Source organism: Macaca fascicularis, chromosome 8 (genome assembly GCF_037993035.2).
Source record: "Macaca fascicularis isolate 582-1 chromosome 8, T2T-MFA8v1.1".
Taxonomy (NCBI): domain Eukaryota; kingdom Metazoa; phylum Chordata; class Mammalia; order Primates; family Cercopithecidae; genus Macaca; species Macaca fascicularis.
This window is the reverse complement of record NC_088382.1, coordinates 28,417,268-28,432,098: the sequence shown is the minus strand read 5'-3', so window position 1 is coordinate 28,432,098 and position 14,831 is coordinate 28,417,268. Positions and strand designations below refer to the sequence as shown.

General features: G+C 42.0%; 1 protein-coding gene across 4 annotated transcripts in view; it reads right to left on the bottom strand.

Moving 5' to 3' along the window:
* Positions 1 to 14,831, bottom strand: part of DOCK5 (dedicator of cytokinesis 5) — a 235,291-nt gene that overhangs the window by 176,873 nt on the left and 43,587 nt on the right. For all 4 annotated transcript variants that reach the window (XR_012417160.1, XM_005562863.5, XM_045398048.3 and 1 more), the window contains exon 2: positions 118 to 201. Coding sequence is in view for 3 of the 4 variants with exons in the window: in XM_005562863.5 (XP_005562920.2) it covers positions 118 to 201 (84 nt within the window). In the remaining variant the exon portion in view is untranslated. The remainder of the gene's footprint in view (positions 1 to 117; positions 202 to 14,831) is intronic.

Genomic DNA, 14,831 nt, shown 5'->3' with positions numbered 1-14,831 from the left:
TACTAGCACTGTTTCAGGAAGTCAAGCATGTTGATGTTTACTCAAAGTGCCTTTTTAATAAGTAACTCACATTGTTTTTCCCCTGCCCTCGTCTGGCAAAAGGCCAGCCAGACTTACCCTCGTACATCTCCAGGATGTGAACTGTGTCGCCAATCTGCAAGGAGAGCTCCACATCTTGAGAAGCGTTGTAGTTATAGATTGCTGGAAATGAGAAATAAAAAAGGCAAATTAGAATGCATGTCACTTGGCCGGGAGCAGTGGCTCACGCCTATAATCTCAGCATTTTGGGAGGGCGAGGTGGGTGGATCATGAGGTCAGGAGTTCAAGACCAGCCTGGCCAAGATGGTGAAACCCCATCTCTACTAAAAATACAAAAATCAGCTGGGCGTGGTGGCAGACGCCTATAATCCCAGCTACTTGGGAGACTGAGGCAGGAGAATTGCTTGAACCTGGGTAGCAGAGATTGCAGGGAGCCAAGATCATGCCACTGCACTCCAGCCTGGGCGATAAAATGAGACTCCATCACGAAAAAAAAAAAAAAAAAGAATACACGTCACTAAAGATACATGCAGGGGTTAGTGAACAATTTGGTCAACAAACAACTCTCTATTTAATAATTTCATGTGAATCAACCATTGTAAAGCAGAGAATGGATCCTCATTTCCCCCATCCAACAACTATTGATCAATTGCCTGCTATATATCACGAACTGTGTTAGAGACCAGTGATAGAGCAGCAAATCACATCAACATGGCCCCGTCCCCAAAGAACTTAACAGTCTAGTGGAAGGAAGAAAGACATCAAATATATAATCACAGAAATAACTAGTTAAAGTTGTGATAAGTGTTAGGAAAGAAACAATCAGGTTACAATGAGAATATATTGTGGGATTCTGTTGGTCAGTGCGCTTGTTCATCAGACAACAGCCAGCCTGCAAGAACACGGAACTAATGATCTCCAGGACACAGGCGAGCCATGTCCCGGCTTCCATAACACAGTATCTGATGGCGAAAGGCCACCTGTGAGGCCCATCCACCCTCCAGTGACAAACTGACACAGGGCACGGTGCAGGGACGGTGCCTGGCCCCAGCCCAAGGCACCCTGGGCAAGTGGGTTTACCGCAGCACTTCCTAGTCAAGGTGACCTCAGCCACCACAGTCCTTAGAACTGGCAACGGCTGGGCCAGGTTGTGAAAAACGACAGACTAACTCATAACTCAAAAAAAGAAGACAACCCAATTTTAAGACAGGCCAGAGCTTTGAACAGATATTTTGCCAAAAAGTATGTATGAATAGCTAACAGGCACATGAAGAGATGTTCGACACTATTAGTCATGGGGAAATACCAATTAAAACCACAGTGAAATACCACTCCACACCCACTAGAATGACTGTGATAAAGGAAAAAGAAAAGGCAGACAAATGGCAAGAATGTGGAGAAACTAGAACTCTCCTGCATTGCTGGTAGGAATGTAAAATGGTACAGCCCCTTCTGAAAACAGTTGGGCAACTTCTCAAAAGTTAAACATAAATTTACCATAGGTCCTAGCAATCCATTCCTAGGTACCTACAAAGAGAAATGAAGCCATGTGTCTACATAAGAACCTTATGTGAATGTTCAGAGCTGTGGTGGTGGGCTGTAAAGGTGCCCCCCGCAAAATAAATCCACATCAAATCCCTGGAACCTGTGTATGTTACCCTGTAAGGCAAAATAGTTGATTAAGTTAAGGATTTTTTTTTTTTTTTTTTTTTTTAATTAAGCTCTGGGATACACGTGCAGAACGTGCAGGTTTGTTACGTAGGTATACACGTGCCATGGTGGTTTACTGAACCTATCAACCCATCATCTACATTAGGTATTTCTCCTAATGCTATCCCTCCCCTAGCCCCCTACCCCTGACAGGCCCCGGTGTGTGATGTTCCCCTCCCTGTGTCCATGTGTTCTCATTGTTCAATTCCAACTTATGAGTGAGAACATGTGGTGTTTGATTTTCTGTTCCTGTGTTACTTTGCTGAGAATGATGGTTTCCAGCTTCATCCATGTCCCTGCAAAGGACATGAACTCATCCTTTTTTATGGCTGCATAGTATTCCATGGTGTATATGTGTCACATCTTCTTTATCCAGTCTATCATTGATGGGCAGTTGGGTTGGTTCCAAGTCTTTCCTATTGTGAATAGTGCTGCAATAAACATACATGTGCATGTGTCTTTATAGTAGCATGATTTATAATTCTTTGGGTATATACCCAATAATGGGATTGCTGGATCAAACGGTATTTCTGGTTCTAGATCCTTCAGGAATTGCCACACTGTCTTCCACAATAGTTGAACTAATTTACACTCCCACCAACAGTGTAAAAACATTTCTATTTCTCCACATCCTCTCCAGCATCTGTTGTTTCCTGACTTTTTTTTTTTTTTTTTTTTTTTTTTTGAGACAGAGTCTCTCTCTGTTGCCCAGGCTGGAGTGCAGTGGCACAATCTCGGCTCACTGCAACCTCCACCTCCCGGGTTCACACCATTCTCCTGCCTCAGCCTCCCCAGTAGCTGGTACTACAGGTGCCCACCACCACGCCTGGCTAATTTTTTTTTGTATTTTTAGTAGAGATGGGGGTCTCACGGTGTTAGCTAGGATGGTCTCAATCTCCTGACCTCGTGATCCACCTCAGCCTCCCAAAGTGCTGCGATTACAGGTGTGAGCCACCATGCCTGGCCTCCTGACTTTTTAATGATCATCATTCTAACTGAGATGGTATCTCACTGTGGTTTTTATTTGCATTTTTCTAATGGCCAGTGACAAGAATTTTGAGAGGAGTTGTCTTCCCTGAATTATCACGGTGGCCTTAAAAAATGCAATCACATATATCTTTACAAGAGAGAAAGAGAGAGAGCTGAGAGGACACACTGGAGAGACGCTGACGTGCAGATGGGGGTTGAGATTGAACTGACATGACCACAAGTCAGCAAAGGCCAGCATCCACCAGAAGCTGGAAGAAGCAAGGAATGGAATCTCCCTGAGGGCCTCCAGAGGGAGCACAGCCCTGTTTGCACCTTGACTCCCTAACTCCCATCTCCAGAACTGTGAGAGAATAAACCCCTACTGTCTTAAGACATCAAGTGTATAATTTGTCACAGCAGCCACTGAAATCCAGTACAGTAGCATTATTCACAATAGCCCAAAAAAATGGAAATAATTTATTAACTGATGGAAGGATACATGAAGTATGGTATATCCATGCAATGGAATACTATGCAGCAATGAAAAGAAATGGAATACAGACACATACTACAATGTGAATGAACCTCAAAACATTACACTAAAGGAAAGCAGCCAGATGCAAAAGACCACGTAGTTTATGATACCATTTATTCAAAATGTCCAGAATTAAGCAAATCTATCAAAGGCAGTATAGGAGATTATTGGTTGCCTGGGGCTGTGAGGAGGGAATGGTGATTGACCACAAAAGGCCCTAAGGAGCTTCTTGGGGAGGTGAAAACATCCTAAAACTGGGTTGTGGTGATATTTACACAACTCTGTAAATTTACTAAAAATCATTAAATTATATGCTTAAAATGGGTGGATTTTATGGTATGTAAATTACATTTGACGGAAGCTGGATTTTTTTTTAAGTAGATTTACTTCTTACTCTCACTCTACTGATGAGGGAACTACATCTTTCCAGGAAAAAAGAACCCCCTTAGAGATTCAGCTCTAGCCATGGTCTTGACAATTCAAGGAACCCATAAGGCTCCCATCTCTGCAGGCCTGATGAGTGACCATCCACACTGATGAATGGATAGTCACTCAATCCATCAGTATATCCCACAGGGAAGAAAGGTGTCCCTGACATTGCCCGTGGCGGGTCTTCCCGGCTCTTCCCAGCTCTTCCCTGAGCCTGCAGTGCACCGTGCACCTGCAGCTTGGCTGATATCACAGTCAACCTATCAGTGAGCAGGGAGGAGCACATGTCCAGCCATCCGTTTTCCAGTGGCCTCTCCTTGACGAAAGAAGTCATCCAAGTAGAGCTCTCCTGCACTCCTGGCACAGAAGCCTGGACAAAGTATGTTGGAGTTTATTTTACTATTGAGCTTATGGACTAGGCTATGAATTCACAACCAGGATTGGCTGGTGACACAGGTTAGGAGAAATCGCACATGATTCAGAAGTAGGAGTAATTCTCAATTCCTAGACCTGCTCATAGATCACTGGGCCACCGCTGCCATTCCACTGGAGTTCAACTCCTTCATTGGCCTGCTGGTTTACACGCATGCTCTGCCTGCTAGTCTGGTAGACCTCACATCCTTGATATCTCCTAGTCCCTATTCATGGCCTTGTACTGAAACGGTCCCTTCCATTGGCCCCCTTCTCAAATGAAAACAGGAAGTAGTGAGGTCACTGAGTCACAATGCATTGTGTAATGACCAAGCTTCACCTCTTCCTGGTTCCGGTCATTAGAAAAGTAAGCAGAAGCTCTCAAAGGCTGTACCTTGCTCTGGAAGCTCCAAACACAAACACCTACCAAGGACTGCTGGAAACACACACACACACACACACACACACACACACACACACACACACCCCAAAGACTGATTTGTTTGCTTAAAACCTAGATCTCTAAGCCTGACTCAAAACACCTCCAAAATTGTCCCAGCCCGTAATTATCCATCTTTGTCTCCATCTGCGAAATTCCAACCTACTCTCCAGTGAAGACTCACATGTTCTCCCCTAAATTCTGAGCTCAGTCCATGGTTTGTGTCTGCCCAGAACAAGGGCCTGTCTTGACTTCTTAACAAGCCAAATTTCGCATTCACAATTCAATTCAACAAATGGTTACTAGCTCCCGATTACCTGTGTGGATTGCCTTCTTCTCTGACATTCCACAACAATTTTCCCTTCCAGCGCAGCTTGGGTTTTTAATCGCAGACAATCTTGTGTAATTGTCTACCATCAATTAGAAGGAAACCCCTATAATTGGGGCCCTCATTACACATTACTTTTGTGTCTTTCTCATTACAAGGCACAGGCTTAGTCCCAGAGAAAGTACTCAAGGTGTAATAATGACTTCAGAAAATAATATATTTAAAAGGCACATATTTTTATTCTTTCTATAAAATCCATCAAAAAGTTCAGTTATTCACCACTTCTTCCCCAAACTCAAACACACTTCTGCTTTCTTCCAGAGCAGAGGCTGTGGTTTCCCATCACTCAAGAAAGGGTTACTAAAATCACTTCTCCACCCATTTGGTTTATCACAAGAGAGAATCTGCCTCTCCAACCTAAGCTTTCAAAGAGATTAATGTTAGAAACACATCCCTTCAACAACGCCTTTCACTGGAGTGAAAAGGCACCGCATAGAGGATGTTTGTACAATCTGTTTCATGTCTCTGGGCAAAAGCACAAACAAGATTTCCAATCACTTACAGCCATCATCTATTCATTCCAACTCTTGGCTTTGGTAGTATGCCCTCCATATCTTAACATACCTCATATTTCCAGTGTATTTTATAGTTCACTTTCATATATATCTTAGTAACTGTATAGAGTGGATGCCAGGTGTCACATTATTTAATGGGGAAGCTGAGACTCAGAAGGGTTAAACCCAGCTTGCAAGCAGCAAAGCTGTTATAAAGGTGGTCTGTTCATCGCATTTGACCAAGCCAGTCCATAATGGTGAAGATATGCCCTGGAATAGCCCAGAAACAAAGGGAAGAGCCTAGATTTCTCTCTTTAAATGACCGTCCTACTTCCCAAACCAAGCTTTCTCATACACATCAGTGACTGATGATCACATTGTCTACTAGTCTGATGCTATTTCAAGAATGAGAATACAACTAATGCACTTGGTGGGCCCATAGTTTCTTTCTAGAACATGAATAGCTGTTATAGAGAAAGCTACAGAGATGGGAAACCAAGGAAAACTTCAGGGTAAGCAAAACAGATTCAAGACGCAACTTTACCACTTACACAATGCATGACCTTGAATAAGCTACTAAGTCTGGGCCTCAGTTTCTTATCTGTAAAGCAGGATTGGCTTTAAAGATCCCTCTGGCTCTAATATCTTCTGATTCACGGGGTAATGAGAAGAGGCAAAAGAAACAAGTGCCATTTTTGAACCGGCAGGCACCACCACAAACTCTTGTTTTGACTGAGGAAATTAAACAAGAACCGGGAGTTGCTGTACATACGTTGCCTCGCTGGCAGCCATGAACAGCATTGGGAAAGAGAAATTGCTGGAATTCTTCCCTAAGCAGCTTACTGTTTATAACAGGAAAGTATAATTTTGCAGAGCCAAGTAGACAAGACAAAATAGTTTGCATTTTACTGAATCCTTGATTTGGCTCTTTCTTTTAAACCGGGCTTACAGAAGAGAAGAAAACTGAGTCCTGGGATTATGCAATAAGAAACCAACAGAACAGACTTACTGGCTGCAAACTGAGTGATCAGTTTTGACAATGAAAAGTCTGTAGCTAGTAAGTAAATTTATTTTTATTATTTTTTTGAGACAGGGACTCACTCTATCAACCAGGCCAGAGTACAGTGGCACAATCATGGGTCACTGTAGCCTTGACCTCCCCAGGCTCTGGTGATCCTCCTGCCTCATTCCCCCAAGCACCTAGGACTACAGGCATGTGCCACCACACTTGGCTAATTGTTTTATTTTTTTTGTAGAGATGAGGTTTCACCATGTTAGCCGGGCTGGTCTTGAACTCCTGGACTCATGTGATCCACCCACCTTGGCCTCCCAAAATGCTGAGATTACAGGCATGGGACACCCAGCCCTGCCAAGTAATGAATATTTCTAATGAATGAGATTATTTCATGAATCCTCAAATTACAATCCCCTGAAGAACAGCCACAACATTATATTTTTTATTGGTCACCTGATAGAATTTACAAAAGAAAGATCCAGCAAACACAAAATGAGATCCCAACTGGAGGCGTATATCATTCATAATATTCCAAAGAAGATTATGGCCAGGCACAGTGGCTAATGCCTGTAATCCCAGAATTTTGGGAAGCCGAGGCAGATGGATAACCGGAGGTCAAGAGTTCGAGACCAGCCTGGCCAACATGGTAAAACCCCATCTCTACTAAAAATACAAAAAAAAAAAAAAAAAAATTAGCTGGGCATGGTAGCGCATGCCTGTAATCCCACCTACTCAGAAGACTGAAGCAGGAGAATTGCTTGAACCTGGGAGGCAGAGCTTGCAGTGAGCCAGCATCGCACCACTGCACTCCAGCCCGGGCAACAGAGTGAGACTCTGTTTCAAAAAAAAAAAAAAAAAAAAAAAATGGTTACAATTCTTCTTTTCCATTATGATCTTGATGTGCCTAGCTTCAGATATGCATTCCATAAAAACTAAAGAGGCACAACTCATCTTTGATCTTCATCTTGGCTTTCCTGCAGTGATATCCTGGAAGGCCAGATTTCATTTTCTTGTGCTCTTTAATTACACTGTACTATAAGGACTAGAAAATCATATTCAATAATAGGTATAACACCAAGAAGTCAAATCTGTGGTTTCAGGCTGATAATTATAAGTAGGTTCCAAATCGGTCTTTCTACGATGAGACGACCATCACGCCATCTCTCTGTTCAGATCTATCCAGGACAGGGGCTATCAGGTTAGGACATCAGTTCTATTTCTCACCAACAGCACTCCATAAGAGCAAGCTCTCACAGGATTCTTAACTTCATTTTCTAGATAGTTTAGGAGAACAGAGAATTTCATAATCAATGCATTGATTACTATTTAGAAATCTCTATCTTGGCTGGGTGCAGTGGCTCATGTCTGTAATTCCAGCACTTTGGGAGGCTGAGGCAGGTGGATCACTTGAGGCCAGGAGTTCAAGACCAGCCTGGTCAACATGGTAAAACCCAGTCTCTACTAAAAATATAAAAATTAGACAGGCATGGCAGCACGCACCTGTAATCCAAGCTACTTGGGAGGCTGAGGCACAAGAATCGCTTGAACCCAGAAGGCAGAGGTTGCAGTGAGCTGAGATCACGCCACTGCCTTCCAGCCTGCATGACAGTGAGACTCTGTTTCAAAAAAAAAAAAAAAAGAAAAGAAAAAAAATCTCTATCTTGAAGATTATATATATTTGTGAAGGGAATAGGTAAATATCTTGAACTGGAGGGACATTTCTCAGATATGAACTCAAATATTGTTTCTTGATTGCCTCACTGGCAGCAAGTGATGACTTAGAAGCCACCTCATTTACATGAATATGGGATTAAATTTACATGAAATGGTTACAGCAGGAAAGCAGAAACAAGGCAATTCGAAATTACAGAACAAGGGCCCAGCATGGTGGCTCACGCCTGTCATCCCAGCATTTTGGGAGGCTAAGTAGGAAGACTGCTTGACCTCAGGAGTTCGAGCCCAGCCTGGGCAACATAGGGAGACCCTGTCTCAAAAAATAATAAAAATCAACCAGGCATAATGGTGTGTGCCTATGGTCCCAGCTACCCGAGAGGGTGAGGTGGGAGGATTGCTTGAGCCCGGGAGGTCCAGGCTACAGTGAGCTGAGATTGTACCACTGCACTACCTAGGTGACAGCAAGACCCAGTCTCAAACAAACAAACACAAAATTACAGAACAAAAAGTCTGAGGTGTATAATCATGAGTTTTTTCCCACAGCTTCCTCATCTGAAAAAGGGAGGCAACAGTACATTCTTCCCATGGTTTTGTGAAGCCCCAAAAGGAGAATTTGTGCAGGGCCAAAATGATGACTAACACCTGGCAGACAGTGAGTAAAGAGCAGTCTCCTCCCCTCCACTCCTTCCCCTTTCTTGCCCTGTCCAGCTTCCCATTCAGGACATGGAGACAGCTACATCCTCAAAGATGGACACTACCCTCTCATCAATAAACCAGTGGGAGTCGGTCAATGAAAACAGTTAATCAGGAAGGACTGGAGAGGAGAGGTCACAGAACAAATCAGCCTCAATGGTCCTTCCAAGGCAACAGTTGACGGACAATGAAATACAGTTGTCCTTGATTAGAGCAAAGCCATTGTATTGCAGGCAGCTAAATCCAGAGCTCCTCTAAGAAGCAGCACCAGGCGCAGGGAATATTTTAATGTATTCTCCATTGCTTGCTCTCCCTTCCAAGCATCTCTGCAACAATTCAATGAGGAACCAGGGTATTATTCAGAATACTAAAGATGGCCTTGGTCATGTACTCACTACAGGACCCTCAGGCTGTATATAGTATCAAAGGTACACATACTAATGTTATTCATGCCTATAGTTCTATTAGCCTCCATTTTTCTCAATAAGTGTCTTCCTTATTAAGCAAAATAGGAAAAAGTGAAACAGAAAAAAATCTGACAACAACTATTGCAGGGCTTTAAGGAAAATAGCTCACTACCCAGCCCAGAACATCTTTTCCAAAGCAAATAAAGTCTTCTGATCAGGTTCTTCTTGGTACACATCCTTATTAAACCAAAGGTGAACAGATCTAAATTAAGATGGTCACATCTAAGACTCTGTTGAGCTAAGACTCTGTTACAGACAGAAATCATCACTGAAGAATAGAGAATCTGAAGATAAATGCCAGAGGTTACCGTGGAATCTAGAAAAAGCACTTTTAAATGATAGTCGAGGATGTCACCAATTATTTTCACCATATCTACATGAATGAGACAAACACATTTCACTGAGAAAAGTAATGATCCCCAAACAGGCTACAAAAGTCTTTACTTTGACAATATCAACCTAAAAATGCAGGTACAATAGCAGCTTCCAGCCCTGGGCCAGTCTGAGGACAAGCTCTTACTTGACTCCTTTAACCTCTGGATCCTACTCAGGAGGATTTTAGAATTGAATCTCAACTTCTTGGGTATTTATACATGCCAGAATCACACCCTACTTAAATTGCAGTGAGGAAACAGAAGAATAGGACATGTGTCCGTACACATGTGTGTGAAGTTCAAAGTGACAGACCTGATGTGATTATTTCACATGTCTGCATCAAAACATCTCTTATGGCCGGGCGTGGTGGCTCACGCCTGTAATCCCAGCACTTTAGGAGGCCAAGACAGGCGGATCACGAGGTCAGGAGATCGAGACCATCCTGGCTAACATGGTGAAACCCCATCTCTACTAAACATACTAAAAAAAGAAAAAGTTGGCTGGGTGTGGGGGCGGATGCCTGTAGTCCCAGCTACTTGGGAGGCTGAGGCAGGAGAATGGCGTGAACCCGGGAGGTGGAGCTTGCAGTGAGCCAGCCATTGTACTCCAGCCTGGGCGACACAGCGAGACTCCATCTCAAAAAACAAAACCAAATAAACAAACAAACAAAACAAAAAAAAACACACCATCTTATGTACCCCATAAATATATACACCTACTATGTACTTATAAAAATTAAAAACAAAACAAAATTTTTTAAAAAGTGAAGCACTAAAAAATAACTACAATTTTAAAAAGGAAAGAAAAGTAATAGACCAAGGTGAACAAAATTATAGCTGTGCCATTGAAGATATTTTCCATGCTGTGGCCAAAAAAACTATCATCCTGAACTTTAGGGCAAGTGATTCAATCTTTGCAGGCTTCTGTTCCCCCATCAGTAAAGCGAGCTTGTGTTTGACTTAACTCTTCTGGTTAAGAATAAAACGAGAAGAAACAAAAACGAGCAATTATTGCTTATGTCTTTGGAACCAAGATCTTTCAAAAGCAAAGACAAGTACACAATCAAAAAAGTTAACTCATTCTGGGACGATGTGGGTTGGAAATATCAGTTTGAATTTGAGATTTTTTCTACCTAAAAAATACATATTTCAGCCGGCTGAGGTGGCTCAAGCCTGTGATCCCAGCACTTTGGGAGGACGAGACGGGCGGATCACAAGGTCAGGAGATCAAGGCCATCCTGGCTAACACGGTGAAACCCCGTCTCTACTAAAAATACAAAAAACTAGCCAGGAGTGGTGGCGGCACCTGTAGTCCCAGCTACTCGGGAGGCTGAGGCAGGAGACTGGCGTAAACCTGGGAGGCGGAGCTTGCAGTGAGCTGAGATCCGGCCACTGCACTCCAGCTTGGGAGACAGAGCGAGACTCCGTCTCAAAAACAAAACAAAACAAAACAAAAAAAAACCATATTTCAATTCTACTTGTTGCCCAGGTGGACCAGGGAACCAACCCATCAGGGACCAGATGAATTATCCTGCTTTAAGCATTAAAAACTGGGCAAAATGTATACGACACATTGGTTTTCAGACACTGAACAGCAGGCAATGTGGGGAGTGACACCTGAGAGGAGAGAAACAGATGAATGAAATCTACACCTGCCTGCACTTACTGCTGAAACAGGGTTTCCAGGCTATTGTGCAGGCAGCCAGTGGTCACTCTGAGACCAGGAAAGAGAGTGGAGAATTCAGGGGGGTCAAGGTGGCTATGAATGTGCAGAGCAGAGAACCAGAGAGAAGAGGGCTGCTCAGAGAGAGTGCTAGAGATGTGTAGAAGGTTCCCCGAGTCTTTCGCTGATTACTGGTAAGTGCATGCGTGTGAAAATACCCGAGGCTAAGAAAAACATCACTGGGAAAGAGCAAGAGGCATTGTTCCCAACCCACACACATGGATGAGAACAGCTTACAGATCTCACAACCAGAGTAGAGAAAGCTTGGAATATGAGGGTACTGGGCTGAGAGATCAGAAGGGTACTGAGTACTCAGCAGCACAATGTTACGGACTGAATGTTTGTCTCCTGTCCCCCTAAGTGTTTATGTTGAAATCTATGCCCATGGTATTAGGTATCAGGAGGTGGACTTTTGGGAGGTAATTAAGTCATGAGGGTGGAGCTCTCAGGAATGGGATTAGTGCCCTTACAAAAGACCCCAGAGAGCTCACTTGCCCTTTTTGCACCAGGCGAGGAGACAGTGATAAGTTGGCAGCCTGCAAACCAGAAGATGGTCCTCACCAGAACCTGACAATGCTGGAACCTTGACCTTGGACTTCCAGCTGCCAAAACTGTGAGAAATGTATTTCTGTTGTTTATTAGCCACCCAGTCTATGAGACTTTGTTATAGCACCCCAAATAGACTTAGACATGTAGCCAAACTGGCCCCAGAATAAAGGCTGTGTTGGTCCTGCATAACAAAGCTTAAATGCAAACCTTGAATAAATTTCCCAATAACTAGCTAAGCCTTGTTCTGCACTGCCTTGCATCTGCATTGAAGAACAAGATTCAAACTACCAAGAGGATTAAATTCATGTCTGACATCTGGTTCAAGATTACCAAGCAGCCAAAGAAGAAGAAAAATATTATTCATAGTTAGGAGAAAAGAGACTTTCAGAAAAAGACTCAGAAATGACATAGATCAGGCAACAGAACAAATCCCAAATAATTTAAAAGGATGAAAATCATACAAAGCATTTTCTTTGACTACAATGGAATTGAATTATCAATTAGTATCAGAAAGATACTTAGGAACTCTCAAAATATTTGAAAACTAAACACACACCTCTAAATAACCTGAGGAACATTCCAATATCAACATCACCCAACATATTATGATGAAAAAAGGAAAACAATATGATCATCTCAATAGACACAGAAAAGGCATTTGGTAAAATCTGATCTCTATTCATAATAAAAATCTGTCAGCAAAGTAGAAAAAAAACCCCATGATACACATATAGCAAACACCATAATGAACTGTTAAATATTAAATGTGCTCCCCTAATACCAGGTACAAGGCAAGGATATCTGCTTGAATCACTCTATTTCACATTTTAAGGGTGGGTCTAGCTAGTGCAATAAGGTAAGAAAAAGAAATAAAAGGCATGTTAATTAGAAAGGATAACACAAAATTGTGTTTATGAGCAAATACCATGATCATCTATATAGAAAATCTTCAGGCATTCGCAAAAAAAAAAGTTACTACAACTAATATGTGAGATTTTAGGGAGGTTTTAGGGTCCAATTTTTTTGCTCAATGTATAAGAATCCATTGCATCTCTCTATACTACAACAAACAATATGAAATTTCTTGGTTATGATAAAAAGTGCATTTCTTCCTATGAAGTGCAGGTGTAGTAATCTGAAGACTACTGCCCCAGAGAAACACTTGCACAAGTGTACCAGGAAATACGTATCAGAAAGTTCACGGAAACACTGTGTGTGACAGCCCTTTGAAAGGGGAATCACCCGCCATGTCCATGGAAAGAAAAACGGATAAATAAATTATGGCATATTCAGATAGAGAATTCTATATGGCAGGGAAAAGGAGTGCAGGCATGACACTAACAGAATGTAGAGCAAATTAAAATATTATATAAAAATATACACAGGATGATGCCTTTACATACAATACCAAATCTTACAAAACTAAGTGAACTGACTTTGCATATACATATGTGTATGGATGATAAAACTACAGAAAAAAAAGGAGGAAATGAAACACACTAATCTGAGGGTATGTTTACACCCAGGGTGGGGTCAAGCTGTCAGAAATTAGGGAAGAGCAAGAGTATAGGATTAACATACTGAGAATCATGTTTTTGCAATTCATTTGACAGAGATATGTAGGTACTTTTATTACTGTTTTTATTCATACTCTTCTCAAATGGCGTAAATTTTTTTTTTTTTTTTGAGACGGAGTCTCACACCATCGCCCAGGCTAGAGTGCAGTAGTGCCATCTTGGCTCAATGCAACCTCCCCTTCTCAGGTTCAAGTGATTCTCCTGCCTCAGCCTCCCAAGTAGCTGGGATTACAGGTGTGTACCACCACGCCTGGCTAATTTTTGCATTTTTAGTAGAGACAGGGTTTCACCATGTTGGCCAGGCTGGTCTCAAACTCCTGGTCTCAAGCAATCCTCCCAGTTTGGCCTCCCAAAGTGCTGGGGTTACAGGCATGAGCCACCATGCCCAGCCTGGTATAAATATTCTTTATGCATTCAGTGTTTAATTAAAACAACAAAAACCAGTTAGATATTTATATATGTATGCAGGGGAGGATCACAATGACAAAAGAAAACCTGTTTACATAACTGATGGCACAAACCTACCTACGGGTATTATTCCAGTGGTTCGCAACATTTAGCACACATCAGAATTACGTGAGAGGCTTGCTCCAACACAGGCTGCGAGGTCCCAAACCTAGTTTCTGACTCAGTAGGTTGGAAATAAGGCCCAACAATGTGTGTTTGCAGCACATTCCCAGATATCACTGGTGCTCCTGCTTCAGAGATGACATTGTAAAACCCCTGCATTACTATATGTGAGCCCCATGCAAAGCAGCAGAGAAGAAAGAGCTCATGGTCCTCATTTTACAAATAAAGAAACATAATCTCTGGGAGATTAAGAGGTCTGCAGTATTACATAATATTTAATCACACCAGCTCTGGACTCAAACTGTTTATATCCAACCCTGGCTCTATCCTTGCTGATTCTTACTGAAGGTAATTATAGATCCAATTGCAGTTTTCACTTATAAGAAAACTATGACCCGAATAAAGTAGCTTGCTTAAAATCATACAGAGAATCAGAAGTAGTCTAGGATGAGCAAGCTGGAACCATTTTTTTCAAGGGCCACATTAGTGATCTTTATAATAAATTTTACCCTGTATTAAAGTATACTTTTAAAGTAAACAATAAAAACAGTTTACCTTCTTCATTTATATATATAAGCGACCAAATAAAATTTTCGTTTTGAGATACAATTGGTTGCAATCAATTCAAAGCAAAGACAGGAAAAATTCTTTTCAATCTCATTTCTTCTTCCAGTCTGAAGAAAGGTAAATCAGTATTTCTATTAATTAATTTTAGAAGAAATGAAAACTTAAATTCACCTGAACTGCACGTTTTTGTTTTTGTTTTTTTTTGATA